The sequence below is a fragment of the Gallus gallus genome, chromosome 7 (genome assembly GCF_016699485.2).
Source record: "Gallus gallus isolate bGalGal1 chromosome 7, bGalGal1.mat.broiler.GRCg7b, whole genome shotgun sequence".
Classification (NCBI taxonomy): Eukaryota; Metazoa; Chordata; class Aves; order Galliformes; family Phasianidae; genus Gallus; species Gallus gallus.
In genome coordinates, this window is record NC_052538.1 from 10456399 (window position 1) to 10473224 (window position 16826).

At 40.0% G+C, this 16826-nt stretch overlaps 1 protein-coding gene across 3 annotated transcripts in view; it reads right to left on the reverse strand.

Annotated features, from left to right (window-relative positions):
* Positions 1 to 16826, reverse strand: part of SATB2 (SATB homeobox 2) — a 132929-nt gene that overhangs the window by 49182 nt on the left and 66921 nt on the right. For all 3 annotated transcript variants that reach the window (XM_015289411.4, XM_015289413.4, NM_001398236.1), the window contains 2 exons: positions 16312 to 16414; positions 3239 to 3711 (listed from right to left, as the gene is read on the reverse strand). In XM_015289411.4, coding sequence (XP_015144897.1) covers positions 3239 to 3711; positions 16312 to 16414 — 576 coding nt within the window. The remainder of the gene's footprint in view (positions 1 to 3238; positions 3712 to 16311; positions 16415 to 16826) is intronic.

Here is a 16826-nt window from a genome sequence, read left to right on the forward strand (position 1 = left end):
CCTGTATCCTAGGAAATGCACAGCATTTGTGACAGAAACCAAAGCACTTTATTTTCACATGTGCAGACAACAACATGGCCACAGGCATAAGGAAATAGCATGTCTGAAGCTATGACTTTCCAACTTTTAGAAGAAGGTTTGGATGTCTCACAGATCATGCAACTGCACCTCTCCATCTTCTGACCATCCTCCCCTCCCACACGCATACACGCATACATACATGTGTCGGCCATTTGTTCCAATGGTTTTAGCCTAGTTTGGATCAAAGCTTCCTCTACTTCATTTAACAGATTTGCTCAGATGGAAGGTCTCAGGGGAGAAATAATGTTCGTAAGAAGGGGTTTTTCAGCATTGAGTATGTAGGTCATTGGACTTGAAAATAAATTAGAGAATAGTTTATCTATTAAGCAAGTCTCACAGTACATATTTCATGAAGCTATACTTAATTATAGGCTAATGTGTGCTGCAGAACTACCATGAAGAAGGATTAAGCAATGGCCCATAATGCAGTGATTAATACAATTATTAGCTGGCTGGCACACAGCATCTATTCTTTGATATCATAATGAGAAATAACAGAGCTTCAGTTTCTAGTCCAAACATTTCCAGAGAGAAATGCACAAATTCCTGTGTCTCCTGAGAAGACTCAGAAAGGGGAATGAATGGAGGTAAAAGCAGACCTGAACTTCCAGATCAGGAAGTTCCACTTCTCCAACACGGGTTTTTGGGATTATCCCACATCTTCTACTGTGCAGTGCAAGGCTGACTGCCTGAGCACCTCTTCTTACTACTTGGGGTGACAGTCGCTGACCTGAGGGGAGACTGATTTGAGTTGGAAGTAAAAGCTGAGGACAGTAATGCATAAATATGTAACTACACTATTTTGCTGCAGTGACAGTTCATAAGGATGTAATGCACTGCACATAAGATTCACTGATCTTTTAGACTAATGAAGCACAGCTCTGAGATGAGCAACACTTTTACGGATGTTTGAGACCAGCCTGTTCTGGAATCACTGTCATGGGCTGTATAGTACATCACATTATGTATGATGGGAGTCTAAGAAGTAGACAATTTCTTGCCTTTTATATAAAATTAAATGTGTCTGATAACTTGCAATTAAGTGGCTTTTTTGTTTGTTTGTTTTTAAGTAAAAGCTAGAAAAGTCAGTGCAATCTGAGACAAATATCAGCAGGACTGGAGGATAAACAAAATCAGTGATACTAATACCCTAGAATTACACACTATTTTGTATACCAGTCTCAAGTGTAAACTGGTTGGTCGGACAGAGCATTACACCCCACTTCCTGGTGCAGTCCTGTCCAGGAGAGGTGCTTTGACGCCTTCCCAAAGGATAGTACATTGGCATGTCAACTCAGGGCTGCTCAGGTCTGTGCTCCCAGTGAGTGAGCTCAGTCTGAACAGTTATACACTTGCGAAGTACAGAACCACAAAGGGACATTGCCTCAGCTCCCAGCAGCAGCGCGGTGCTTTCTCCTCTGTGGTGTGCAGGACAACAGCATGCAGTTCCTGTACTGGCTTGGTGCAGGACAAATATGCCAAATAAACAACAACAAAAAAAAACATTACAGCTTCCTCAGACTGTATTCTGGTAATCTGTGGTGCAATCTCTATCATGGCTGCTATTAAACACCGTAAGTGGGTGAAAAACTGTGCAATTACTAGAAAAAGAGCAGAGTGGTCTCTCAGAAATGCCTGCCTTTTCACTGCTGTCTTTGGAAGTCAAATGCAGCGTTCAGACAAGAATAGGCAAGGTGTGGGGTTTCCTAGACACACAGAATAAAACATTGTCCCCTTCTAAATACTACAACCGAACGACCAGTTTAACACACAATTTGTTTGACAGCTTGACAGGGATAAACTTGTGGTCTACTGACAGATTTGGGTATTACCAATCTGTCCCAGCCTGGCTAAAGCAAAGCATCACGATCAGTGACAGTAGCAAAACCCTCGCCAGCAAGGTTAATGCTGACCTCTCACTCGAGTGTAGAATGTGTCATTCTGTCAATACCATCTACCTTGATTATACAAGGCTTTATATACAACAGGTTATGATCTCAGAGGGATGAAAAGCTTTTCCAAATTAAAAGCAGCATTTTAAAGAGGAAATACTCATACATTCCTATGTAGTTTTCATTCGATATCCTCAAGGCTAACCCCAGAACTCAAAGACATGTTGATTGAACGTGAATGTTTTTTCTGAGTGCAGCCATCTTATGAATTTAATGGAAAAAGGGAAGTAATAAAAATGTGCTCCATACTTTAATTAGTTCCCTCATAATATGGCATTTCCAAAATGGCAGTGCCAAAGAAAATCATTAATCCAGGAGAACGTACAAAGGCACTGTATGGCTCTACAGAAAGGCCTCCTGCAGACACATACATACGTGGCCCTTGTCTTCTCTTGCTGGTAAAGCTAATCACAAAGATCAGCTCTGACTGCACTAAAGAAAATGGTACCAATATTTAAATATGATGTCACTTCCCATTTATTAATCCTTACGGAGGAGTACCACCAACCAGAGATTGTTCTTTGTATGCCGTGAGTGCTGTCTGGCAGAGGGATAAATGTAAACAGCCTGCATTTCTGAACATTCACCTAAGGTATTCCAGGTGCTAGGCTTACATTGATGCTACCGTCTAATTATTTTAACATCTGAATTTCAGTATTTGAATGAGAAAACCTGTGTCAGATGGGTCAGCTGCAAATGACAGACATCTTTTCCAGCAATCAACTGTCTCTTATGCAGCCAGCAACAAGACTGTCTTTAGGCCTATGAACATTTGTCTTATTCATTTCTCTCAGTAGCCTCTGGCATTAGTTGTGCAATCAACAGTAGTTACCACAAGAAGGAACTGAGAAAGTGACATAAACTAAGATGCGACTGACTCCCATAGTCTCTTGTTACCTCTTCCTGGCCATAAGGCAGGAGCAAATGTGGAAGTTTATAAACACAGAAAAGAACTCACAACAGCAGAATTATAACTAGAGAACAAAGCTCAGGTAACAGCAATGGGGTAAACAATGTCAAACGAACAGCTGTTCTACAAAGAAACAGTCTTCCTCAATCATGCCAATGAGACTGGGGAAAAATGGTGGATGGTTTGACCTGTTTCTGTGGTATACCTTGCCTTGATCTGCAACAACCACATAGCCCCACAAGAGTCACAACTTTGACCCCTCAGCACCTCTTGGTTATAGAACAGAAATGGATACCTGTGTGCGGTTGAATGCTACTCGTGCAAAGACAGCTTGAGATACACTGGCTCTCTTCAGCTCATCTCTGACTTGCTGGTAAATATCTGGAGAGACTTCCACCGATGAATTTGATGGCTCTGGTTTGACAGCTCTAGGGATGGGTGGATGATTCAAGAACTGCTGGTTGATAGCTTGTGGGTGCTGGTGAGCCAATAGCCGGCTGACGGCAATCTGTTGGTTTATCAGATGGGCCATTGCTATCTGCTGCCTCACCAGTTGTGGACTGAGCTGAGGAGACAGGAGCCCAGGGTTTATCATTGTCTGCATCGTTGGCACTTGGTTTCGAATTGGAGTACTGTGGTGAATTTGGCCATGAGGAGACTGTTCGTTAGTTTTTCCCAAAGTTGCCAGTTGGTTGATATTTGGTAAGTGCATGGGACGTTGACCAAGAACACAATAGTCTGAAAGGTTTTCTCTTTCCACTCTTTCCACTGTTAAAAGAGAAAAATTATTTTGCTGTCATTTCAGTTGGCACTTACAAGAGGACCATTTGGGTAACGATTACTCCAGGTTTATAGCACCCACTTCAGTTTTCAAATCTGCACTTGCATAAAAGCTACGCAAAAACAAAAGAAAAGCAGTACAAAATAACAGCAACAATAATTGAGACACTTTCGTACTTCTTAGGTTTCACTTGCTGCTTAGGAAGGCTCCTTATAAAACTGGTAGCAGGTGTCTGTTTCAGCCTCATTTCCTAAAGAAACGAGTTTAGACATTTCCACTCACACTGTCAGTAACTTCTGAATCTGTCATCAAATTGAATAACTCCTAAAAGAGGGGATTTCAGAATCACTGGCATCTAGCTGAAGGAAAGAAACCCAAATTAGTATCCGCCCACACCAATTCAATGGAAACCAGACCATTCCCTGTGCAGCTCATGGAACAACTTCTGATTACAAACTCAGCAATTATATTTTTTCCAACATAAACTCTACCTTGCATCATGTGTGGATGAAGTTACCAGGTAATATGAATTCACCTAGGTGCACTGTAACAGAATCAAGTTGCTTGCCTGAAAGCATGCTACATAACCGTGCACATCCTTGATTCACAAATGAGAAAATTGCAGAGCAACAGTTCTTCTAACTGAAGCCTCATCACTCCGTCTGGAAACCCTGAAGGAAGTGTGCATGAATGCCCACTTTACAGAAAATACATTCTGACAGCAACCTTTTACTGGTTTATAGTGATATTTTATGGCTTTACCATCTTCAAAATAAATCTTTAGTATAACAAAGACCTGTTATTCTTAAGTGACATCATATTGCAAAAAATTGAAATATTACAAACCAGATGCATTTATTGTAATCATATATGCAGCTATGGTCCTTTCAGATAGCTTACAGCAGTAATACTGCAACACCTTTTCATGCACCTACCAAATGAAGTGCCTGTATTAGAAAACCAAATTTCCTCTAAAATTAATACTTGAAATTGGAAATGAAGCTTACAAAATAAAAAACTAAAACTATCGCTTAGATAACTTTGAGTAATCAGAAGTCATTTTATACAAAATTGAAGATTCCATGAGCTTCACTACATAAAATTGGGCATTTATCTATTGAACTAAAAGTGTCCAGGGAGCGCTACCATACAGCTAGCAAACTACTACCTCATTTTTATGTTGCTCTTGCTAAACAAGACAGGATTTATTTCATAGATAGCATAACACAATCAGAACTTGTGTAATGATCAACAATGGTACAAGGATTTTGAACTCTTTTAAAACCTAATCTATGTAAAGCTTTGAATCTTCACACAGTACTCAAGGTGACAATTTACTGATGACATTCTCTGTTTCCTTTTAAACAGAAAGACAACTCTTTTCACCTTTCAGAGTTAATCTCAGACAGAGAGAGTTGAATTCTCACTAGGGAGGGAATCATGCCCAGAACACACACAAACACAAACACACACACACACACACACACACCCCTTCTATCTTTAGAGTCATCATTCCAGAACATCACAATTTTTATAACTAGGTAAATTAGTACCCAGGAATTTTATTTTAAAGAAATTTTATTTCCCTGTTCCCATTCTTTTTTTCTAAGAAAAACTCCGAAGAACCTTTAACCTTCAATAAAATCCTTGTTAATGAAAAAAATAAGTAAAAATTAAACATTTCTAATAAAATTCTTAATTCTGTCTTCCTACAAAAGCCAACGTTTCAACTCAACTGATTTTATAACTGTTTATTTGTGCACGATGTTTCAACTATGAAATGCCATACAGCACTTGCAATACACAAACATATTGTAAATGCCTGACCACCTCTATACATTTCTCACAGCCTACTAAACACATAACACAGCATTTCAGTTTGCTGAAAGTACTAAAAATTCCTATTTAAATACTGATTTCAGTACCCGTTCCCAAACATTAGGCACAGAAGGCATGCAGGGTCATGAAGAAGAGAGGCTGTTCTGTCACACTGGAGAAGACCCCATCCAGTGCCATGGCCCACGCAGAAAACACATGGCCATGTGATCACCTGAGCCTTTCTGTGGTGAGCCTGTACCTGAATAATGCTATTAAATACACAGTGTTGCCAGGAAAACCAAATGTAACTGTTCCAAAGGTGCAGCAGCTACTTGAGAATTCAGAATTAATTTAATGTACATAAAGATGTTGCTCAGTATACATGAAATAATAGGAGTATTCTGCTAAAAGGAAATGCGTGAAGAACTACTCTCAGAATTCATTTATGCCCTTGGAAAGCTAAAGTCCTTCCATAAGTAGCTTCAGGAGAGCTGAAACAATTTCTTAACTATTCTGTAGTTTAAGAAATATACAGAGAATAAGTCACTGAGACCAATAAATTACTACTTGTTAGAACACAAAAACAGTAACCAAGTGTTTTTGAAATCCTGGTGAGAAGTAAATATAAATAACATCCACTTTCTGGGCTGAACCACATTTGCCAAGTTTCCACCCACTCCTGACTTCAGTGCCAAGTCATAAACCCCTATAAAAATAAAATTTAAGATGAAAAGGCTGCCAGGCTGCTGATCTCTGCAGTGCTACTTGGAATCACAATTACACAGAGACATCACATTACTTGCTTCTATAGGTGTTTTTTTTTCCCTTGTTATCAGTTTCCTTTCTTGATCACATTAGGCTATATTGCCACACATCCATTCCCAATAAACCAACCAGATTCTAGTCACTTCAATCCTTTCAATAATAAAAGGTTACCATTAACAGTTATGCTAGACAGAAAAAAAATGTGCATTACTCAACTCCTCAATGCTCTTTCCTTCTCCAGCACATTTCCCATATCAGATTCCCTGTTGTTCACCAGTGGCTATGAACTGGTGGGGCTCTGCGGGCCTGGACAGGAGATAGCCCGACACCGTGCTGAGGCAGAAGCCAGCACTGTCACAGGAGGCTGACCAGCTTCCCAGCAATGCTCTGTGAAAAAATGGCATACAGGTGCCACAACATTTCTGTGACACCAATGTTCTGCCTCTGTTCAGATTTTTTTGTGGTGGGATTTTTTCCTCTTGCATCCTACATTTTCCACGTTTCTACCCCACGTTCCTCTCTTTTGTCCTTCCCTCATCTGCTATTGCCCTGCTGAAACTGGAAAGGGGGGGGGGAAGAGGAAGGGGTACATTTACAGCTCTTGTAGTCCTTTATGAGGCGGCTGGTACTCAAACACATTGGCTTACAAAACGGTGAAGACACAGCAGCAGGACTTTAAAGTGGGAAGGAGGGGGCTCCATGGATGCTTGCAGTCTATGTTCAAGTACTGCTGACAGACCTCTGCTTGCAATGCCTGTGCTATTTAAGCAAAAGCTGGCCCAGGAGGCTGTTACCTACCTCCCACCCGTGGTCCATCCACAGCAAAAACTACAGCAGTGTTTTCCCTTTTTTTCCCTGCATCGTGATGCCTGTATACAATTATTTTGCTCCAAGTCCAACACCACCACCACATTTGAGAGCCCAGCCTCCAGAAGCCATACATACTGTGTAGGCAGGTTCCAGGTATCAGGACCACAAGTACCACATCCAAGCTTAGCAGGCAGCTCACTGAGTACCCTAGAACGGTATCTGCCCTTCATCTGCCCATATTCTGTTACAAGATGTCACTACCTCTGCAAAACACTTGGGCACCAACATAATCCCCAGAATGGAAGCAGCAAACTGTCACATTTAAATGTTCCTTTCTTTTCTCATAATGATTACCACGTGTGACAATGTATTTCAACTTCATACTGAGCTAGAAACTTCCTGGATACAGCACAAAAACAACCCAATGCACCCTTCCTCTGCACGATGCTCTTATCCTCTACCCAAATCTTCCCTGTACAAGACACAGTCCACAGTACAATAGCTTGGGGTGGTCCGCATGCAACTTTCCATTTGAAATGAAACTAGCTCAAGAGATTTAAAATAAGATTTATTTCTCCACCTTCCCTTCCCCTCACCCTTTATTTCCACCAAGTTGTTAATAGGAACATTCTGACAAAGAGCCTGTGGGGTATTTAGGGCTTAGGAACAGCACTGTACTGATGGACGGCACTGGAAACCAAATTGCTTAGCATGCACAATAATGGATGCAGCAGGGAGAGAGCAACATCTTAACATGTCTCCCAGCACCACACTGCCACGGTCACAAAGAGGGCCCTGCAGCACCCGTGACCCAGCAAGTCCCCAACTTTTTAGTCCCACTGGCATACAAGCATTCTGCACAAAACAGAGCACGAAGAGGCTGCTAAAGAAACTTTTTGTAATAAGTTACTAGTCAGCAGGACTGCCATGCTTCAATTGTGACAGGATGTCACCACCCCAGGGTTGTTCTACAGTGCAACAGCTTCAGAGCTTGCATCTTTGTTTTATTTATTACTTAAAACCTGGTGATCATAAAAGCCATTACCAGTAGTGGTAAAGGCCAAACTGAGCTAGCCTGTGCCAGTAAAGAGCTCTGTTTGTGAGCTTCAGTATGACAGACATAGAGATAGAAAGGTTCCCATAGTTTCTCATAGCTCGGCACCGCCTTACTCACTGGAGCTGAACCTGTTCTGAACCATGGAACTTTGCTTGGAAAAAGAAGCTCTGACACCATACTACCTTCCAACTCAGAGTGAAGTGCAGAGCTGGGGGTGCTACACTACACCAACAGGGTGCCCTCTTGCTTACCCTATGATTATCAACTTCCTCATTGTAAATATAACAAAGCCACTCCAGAGCACGGGAGGTGCTTTTGTAGTGGTAATTCTCTATCTTTTTATCTATAATTAGCATAATTACTTACCCATTTTAATCACAGCCCACTTAACCACTTCAGTGCAAAGGACTGGTCTGAGGAGTCTCATTTTCATTCAACATTCAATTTTTGTATTTATCCAAAGTCATCCACTGGTTTCATTCACTGCTTGACCTCTGGCGGGGCCGTTTGTTCTTGCAGTCAGAATTGGAGAAAATGTGAGCTGACCAGAGCAGCACACTTGGTAAGAAACCTTAACTTTTAAAACCTTTCACTTCCTCTACTACTGCAGGATAGCAAATAACCTCAAAATAGCTATGGAGCACATACAGAAATTTTTTGGCCGCTGGCTGTGGGTAGCAAAGGCCTTTATCCAAGTCTAATGGAAAACAGACAGGAAAGGCCATTGTCTGTTCTCCACTGCGCTACAAATCGCTCAGTTCCCAAAGCACAAGTCACTATTTTTGTGCTTGAAAGAACCATCAAAAAAGGGGGTCACTGATCAGCATCATTGTTGGGGGAACTGAGTAGAGTGAACTAACATTGTTGACTTCCACACAACAGACTTTCCCTTCCTCTTGTCCTACAGACTAGATCCTAGTCATCCCGTGGGACACACAAACACTAGTGTGTTTTCTGTCAATTCTGCTTAAATGTAGGAAGTCATTCTTCTCATGGGCTGTCCCTGAACTGCCCTGCTTCCAAAAAGCTGCTTCTCAGAAAGGAGGAATAGAACGTGAATTCATTCTAGATTATTTTGGAGTTACTGTACAGGTTAAGGAGGTCACACAACAGTATGAACTTTAATTCTTCATAAGGCAAAAAAAAAATCATTACACTGAAGGTATTTTAGAGACCACATAATCTAATGTATAAATACTGGTTGTGTAAAATGGAAAAGGAGAATTAGGACAAACATTAGTCAGAACTGACAGAAATAGCATACCAGTTAGATGGTCTCATCTGATATAAAAATATCTTGCTCCCTGCCAAAGTACTGTGATGGAAGTCTGCCCTGCTATTTAAGTACTAACCTTTTGTGGACACCTCAAGAGGGAGGTGCAAATTGCCTAGAATACCCAGACAATTGTGCAGCCCCTCTGGGAGATAAGTACACATCTCTTCCTGACTCATAACAGCAAAGATGATGAAAGGAACGAGACAGAACACAAACATCATTACAAAAGACATATAAGCCCTTCAGACACTTGGACTGAACAGAATTCAATTCTGTTCTCAGTGACAGAATGGATTTTATATTCTATGAAGTCCACATGATCAGAGACAGCCATATTGCAGCTCTCACACCAGGATAGTCGATGTCTGCGTCTAAGCCTCACATCCTCCCTCCTTTCCAACCTAACCCACAACGGTGCTTACTTTCCAACAACTCCTTTCCTATTGAACTAACAGAAGTCATTGTGTTTGGCAGCACACAAGAGTATTTTTTTTACATATGAAGGAAATTTTATTTTGAAATTCTGGAGATTAAAAAAAAAAAAAAAAGTATTTCCATGACAAAGACCATTCCATAGTCACTATGAAATCACAAGTGGCTGGACAGAAGTCCCAGCCTTAGTATACAACTGGTCCTCGCTGAAAAAAAGCACTGTACTTGAAACTGAATGCATTTTAAAACCATAACGTTGAGCAGACTCAGTCATCATCCATAGATTTAAAAAAAGTGATAAAAGCAAGTAGTCATAAAAACCTTCTGCACGGCAGGGACAAGATAGAAGGGACAAGATAGAAGGGACAAAGGGCTAAGCGGTTTCTCTGCAGAAAGGCTTCCAACCTCTATTGAACTGACATACGGTTGAACTGCTCCCTACAAAGCAGCAAAGGTTGCAGATTCAGGCACATGCATGCACACGCTGTGGTTCTGCTAATGGACACACCTTTGCCTTCTGCCATGCCACAAGTGCTATTAAGAGTGCGAGCTACTGCTCCAGAAGAGAGAGAGAGAGAGAGAAAGAGAGAGAGAGAGAAAGAGAGAGAGAAAGAGAGAGAGAGAGAAAGAGAGAGAGAAAGAGAGAGAGAAAGAGAGAGAGAAAGAGAGAGAGAAAGAGAGAGAGAAAGAGAGAGAGAAAGAGAGAGAGAGAGAAAGAGAGAGAGAAAGAGAGAGAGAGAAAGAGAGAGAGAGAGAGAAAGAGAGAGAGAAAGAGAGAGAGAGAGAAAGAGAGAGAGAAAGAGAGAGAGAGAGAAAGAGAGAGAGAAAGAGAGAGAGAAAGAGAGAGAGAAAGAGAGAGAGAAAGAGAGAGAGAAAGAGAGAGAGAAAGAGAGAGAGAAAGAGAGAGAGAAAGAGAGAGAGAAAGAGAGAGAGAAAGAGAGAGAGAAAGAGAGAGAGAAAGAGAGAGAGAAAGAGAGAGAGAAAGAGAGAGAGAAAGAGAGAGAGAAAGAGAGAGAGAAAGAGAGAGAGAAAGAGAGAGAGAAAGAGAGAGAGAAAGAGAGAGAGAAAGAGAGAGAGAAAGAGAGAGAGAAAGAGAGAGAGAAAGAGAGAGAGAAAGAGAGAGAGAAAGAGAGAGAGAAAGAGAGAGAGAAAGAGAGAGAGAAAGAGAGAGAGAAAGAGAGAGAGAAAGAGAGAGAGAAAGAGAGAAAGAAGGAAAGAAGGAAAGAAAGAAAGAAAGATGCTCCACAGAGCTGAAATTCATAAACCTATTTACTTTAGATAAAAGTTAAGCTTAAGAATTTTTAAAAGAAGTGCCTGCTTTAATTCTCTTTTTACAGAGGAATAGCCAAGAGGGCCACAATTTGTAAAGCTCCCCAAACACACTGTAGTGGGTAAATTGTCTCTTAACAATACAAGCACACAGATCCCCCAGACTGGTACTTAACGTCAGCGACAATGCTGAAATACAATATTCTAATATGGGTGGGGAAAACAGTAGTCAAGAGGTCTCTAAATCTCACCGAAATGTGCCAAATTCAGCTTATACTTAAAGAGAGAGATTCCACTTTTTCCTTGCGACCTAATGCAAACAGATGAACAGCTCTCCTCAGAAAACAGTACAGCACAGCAGCCTACATACTGTGAGGATGCGTTTAAGTCAGAGATGATCTTCGGGTCTTGTATGTGATCTACATGCTGAAAAGCTTGCCTGTGAATGATGTTATTTTCTTACCTTTTTCTTTTAAAAGAAGTGAGTCTTATTTGTAGTGGAATAAAAACATAGTCAGGGGTGTGAAAGGAAGCAAAGAAAAAATTACTGTAAGGTCAAGAGCCCCAAAGATAACCCAAATGACCTTATCTGGCTCAGTGTCAGAGTCACAACTAATATCCAAACAACACAGGAAATTATCTCTACTTAAAAAGCCTTACCATTTTTGCTTCAACTACCTAGTTAAAAGGGCTAAAGGTCAAGATCTATACCTACATGTACATGCATCTATGTGTATAGACTTATCTGTGACCTTCTATCTATGCATATACGCACATGTATCAATAAATGGGGTACTGTTAAAAGTCAGAAACACTGATTGAGAATGTTCTGTCATGCCTTTTCGTTAGGCTTCTGCAACATCTGCTTCAGAGGAACAATTCAAAACTATTCAACAAAGCACATAATTAAAATTTTCACCAAGTCACACTGGTGTTATAACTATGCTGCAATTCAAGGCTCCTTCAGTATGGAATTAACAATGCTGGGAACCTCTCTGAATCCTGTTTCTAATCTCTCTTTACCTAGAATGGCCTCTAGAACACAGAATCAAAAGCAACAGGTCGGTCTGTCAATCCCTTATGGGAAATAAGCAAACATACTGTCAAGAACAAAACAGCAGACAACATCACATCATTAATACTGGAAAAAAAAACAAAGAGTAGCCAGATTCTCAGTTTAAGGAAGCTATAAGAACTCCTCCTTATGGAAGCTGGTTCCTGATCCATTGAAATAGAAAAAACTGGGACCTCCTCCTTTAAACAGAAGGATTCATCATTCCACAAAAACTTTGAGACAGCCACAGTCTCAAAACTCGCATCCACAGAAAGCTATATTTTGACAGCCACTGATGTCAGGTGCAAACAAAGTAAGATGTTCCTAATACACAGACAAAGAAAATACGACTCTTTATTTTTAAGTTCACAATATTTTTATTTCTCCCCTCTGCCTTCCTAACTTCCTCCCACCAAGCCAAGCTGTGTCATCAGGCAAAAAAAGAAAAGATTCACACCAGTTACAAGTTTCAGTTGTGAAAGGATCCTGATACAGTGATAGTCCTTCTGATATAAATAGCAAGCATGACACTTGGGAAGTGGAACATCTATTGAGAAATAGAACTAAAAAATATTTGAAATGCTATGAACCCAGAAGACCGGGCAATGAGTAGGTAACTGGTGCAAATTTTATCCCTTGACAATGACATCACTTGCATGGTGAAGTTTGGAAACCCATCTCTCCATGTTGTATGGTTGTCACCGCAGTCACTACTACGTAGCCTTTATTAAAAACAGGAAAGTGTGGTTCTTGATTCAAGCAGTTTAATCATACCTAAACCTTGCCGTGTATGCAACTGTGAACCAAAAGGGTGCACCTTTTTCAAAATATTAAAAAAAAAAAAACCATGAAACAGAGTTAAAAAGAGCACAACAATATTGCAATCATTCATGGTGTATATTCTGGACAAAAGGACAATACAAACTAAACAGCTTAATTGCCACTCCAAATGATTACACAGATCCACAGAGGGAAGGGAACTGTAAGATTCTTGTTTTCCAAACTAATGTGCATTTTCTAATAGAACTGAGTTAATAGAAGCTATCTTTGAAATATGCATGTGTATCCCAAGGAGACTGGGAAGAGCAGATATCCCGGTAGAAACTCACTCATGTCCTTGCACATATATGCAGTAGAAGGCTCAGAACAAGGGGAAGGTTAAAAAAAATAACCTCCATCCTCACACCAGCGACTCCAGAAGCTGTGTACTAACTCTCATACCTCTGAGTAAACTGTGAACGTCTTAAAACCTCACGGGGGCGGGGTGGCTGGGGAAAAAAGAAATCAAGCAGAACTTTACTCTAGCATGGTCCTGACACAAGACAAAATTACCATGCTGAGCTGAGCTAACTGAAAGCTTTTTTTTAACTTGCAAGCAAAAATAGGTTAGCTGTCTTTTTGGTGAGCTCAACAGAACGCACACTGAGAACGTTTACTTGAGATTACATACAATTCTACTCGTATATAGCTCTTACATCTGTTGCTAATGATATCAAATCATTGATTGTTCACTTTCTTACATTTATTTAAACATGAACTACATACTCTGAAACTTGATGCTTTTTTTTCCCCAAAGAACTTTTTACTTTTGCGTGGCTTCAGTTGTAATTACTTTGATCTTCCAGAGTGTATAATTGTTTTACTGTTTATTTATTTCCATGAACAAGGAAAAAAGTTTGACCTAGGAGATCTATATGTGGCAATTTGTAACAGAATCATAAAGCTTATGTTTAGGAAATCATGGTTTTGATTAAGAAGCAACCATTTAGTTCCCACTGTTTTATTAAAAGAGACATTAGCAGATAATAGGAAACACATTTAACACTGTAGGCTGCATTTAGTTTGCAACATCAATAAAGTTACTCTGAAGCTCCTTCATATTTTGCATTTGTCACAGCTCATGTGAATTGTTTTTTGTTTTTACTTTCTATTAACCAGCTCTAGACTTACATATGGATAGGGTTCTTGTCTCAGTGACTCCAAATGAGTTTTACCTAAGCTGTCCAGATTACAACCCCAAAAGTGAAACGCTGTGCCATGCATCTACCTTTCTTTTAAGGAACACGTGATGATTGAAGCATGTAAGTCACTAAGCTTGAGTACTGATTGAGGTGTCCTCTAAAAATACCTGTCTATGCAGAAGAGACAAAACGCCATGAAAACAGAAATAATGAAAAATTGAACCTGCCCAAAGCAGCACCCTTCCTGTTTCCAGGGGGCCTAGATTACTGCCCTTAAGTTCCATGGCTGTTTTTAATTTGTACACCGACGTACCTGCCATAGATTCTTTGTTTTCTCTCCCACTCGTATGGCTGATGAATCAACACAACTTGAACTGCTTTATAGCAGCTTGTGTTTACTTCACACATACCTTAACCTTCCTTTTCCTCCTCCTACTAGCATACACATACACTTCCAAACAGCAGTGACTGGCTGTATCTCTTTGAATAGCACGTATGCAGAGTTATCTGGCAAACTCTTTAGGTTTGGATCCTTGACCTTTTGATTGAGGTCTCATTCTGCTTTTATGGCACTTAACAATTTAACTGTGCACTTATTAAGTTAAAAAAAAAAAGTAAGAGCTTAAAGAATTCAATGCTCTAAGAATGGAAGAAAGCGGAAGACAGCAGTGTGCTAGAAACACTCAGAAGCTGTAGTGGCATCTCTACCGCTAAGAACACTACAGTTAAGGGCTTCCAGTGCTTCTGCAACTGGCATTACACCCTTGCCCAGTTTGGGGGGAAAATAAAAAAAGCCCATCTCTGCTCTTCAAGAATGGCAAGTAAAAGCAAACAGCAATGACCTTGAAGCTATTTGAGTCTTCTGATTGTTTTCAACCACGAGGATACGTTACCGCACTTCAAATAAAATTATTTTATTAAGAGAGGCCATTTAGAGAAAAGACACACTTCTGTGTAACACAAAGGCAATTTAGAGAGAGAAGAAACTACCAAGTTTATTTGGCATCAACATTTTTACTTCAAGCCTCAATCACTGTAACAGGTGAAAAGCAACACCTGCATTTCCACATCCACACTGTTACCCACATCTGCCTGAATAACCTTCCTTCCAGCCACAGATAATTTTCCTATAAGACATTCCTTTTTATTTCTGCCAAGTGAAAAACTAATCACCACACAGCTGAGAGTCCTACAGGTAGGTGCAGTGTAAACCAGACGTGCATCAAAAAAAATCCACATGCCTCAGAACTTGTTCTGATATTTCATGCAATTTTGTTTCACGTGCTCCTAACTTGAAAAGCAGATTCTTGATGGTATCATGCAGACTTCTATTCTGTCCTATGGAAACTAAACAAACCTTTCATGGGTTTGTACACCATTTTTTGTTTGATTTTTTTTTTAAGAAAAAAGACTAAGGATTTTTTGAAAGATGCTCATCTCTGTGTGATGAAAAACACCACAGCTTCTCGGTAAGTACATTACTGTAGTTCTACATAATGCCTGTGAATCCTGTTATGACTTTCCTGGCCACTGAAAGGATCACAGACAGAAGCAACAAAAATAGCCCATGCCTTCCTTCAGAAAACAGATCTTCCCTTCAGTGATATAACAGAAAAAAATAGAGAAAAAAAAATGCTATTTAGCAATGCCTCCTAACAACCAGGTACCAAATGCTCCACTGGAATCCAGATTCCACATGAGAAAAGATGGCAGGAATATCAGTATATTTAGCAGGATTTCAAACAAAGAGCAAAGGCATTTGTTACTTAGACAAGCTTTTTAGGTTTCGTGATTATAATGCAACTAAGGTAATTTACAAAGTAATTCAGCTTTTAAACTCTGAGCTACCAGAACACTTTTTTTCCAAAACATTTTAGCATAATTCAAAACACAGTGGATCTTTCAGCACAACTAAATGGGATATTACAAGCACGTTTTGTGTGGCTTGTGTTTTCATGCCAGCCTTGTTTGTAAAGTATCAGATCAAATTCAAATGTGCTGTGACCGTCCCCTCTTTGTAGACGAACTCACTAATGTTATTAAAGCTTACCATCACTTTTACTTAAAGTAAATAATTGCAAACCATCAGAAGTTCAACAAGTTAGAAAGTAAAATAAATAAACAAATAAATAAAAATCAATTTACCTTTAATCTTCTTGTACTTTTTGTACCATCTCCCAAACTCCTGGCACTTGGTTGCTGACACATTGGCATAGTATGTGCTATTTACAATGGATGAAATCATACTCTGGAAGTACAGAAAAAAAAGACAAAAAAGACCTTAAAATATCTTGTATCATTTGAAATTCTTCCAGGGATATTGAACAACACATAAATGCACAATGATTATCCATTTTAATAGCAAAAAGCAGCGTTTGGTGAGAACACAAAATTGTTTTTATTCTCCACTGTACATCCCCAAACATAATTACTCTGGTCCAGTAACAAAGCAAAAACAACGCAGGACAAACCCAGACTGAAACCTACAGCATAGGCTGAAGATGGGAGAAGGTCTATTTCCATCTGTACCTGTGACATTACAATATATACACTTAGTTGCATAACAACAGGTGGTGCCATGCTGGGGAGCACGTGCTTGCTGCATCCAGGTGAGAACAATCATGATTTAGGAACCAGACCCTAAAGGTAAGATTAGATGC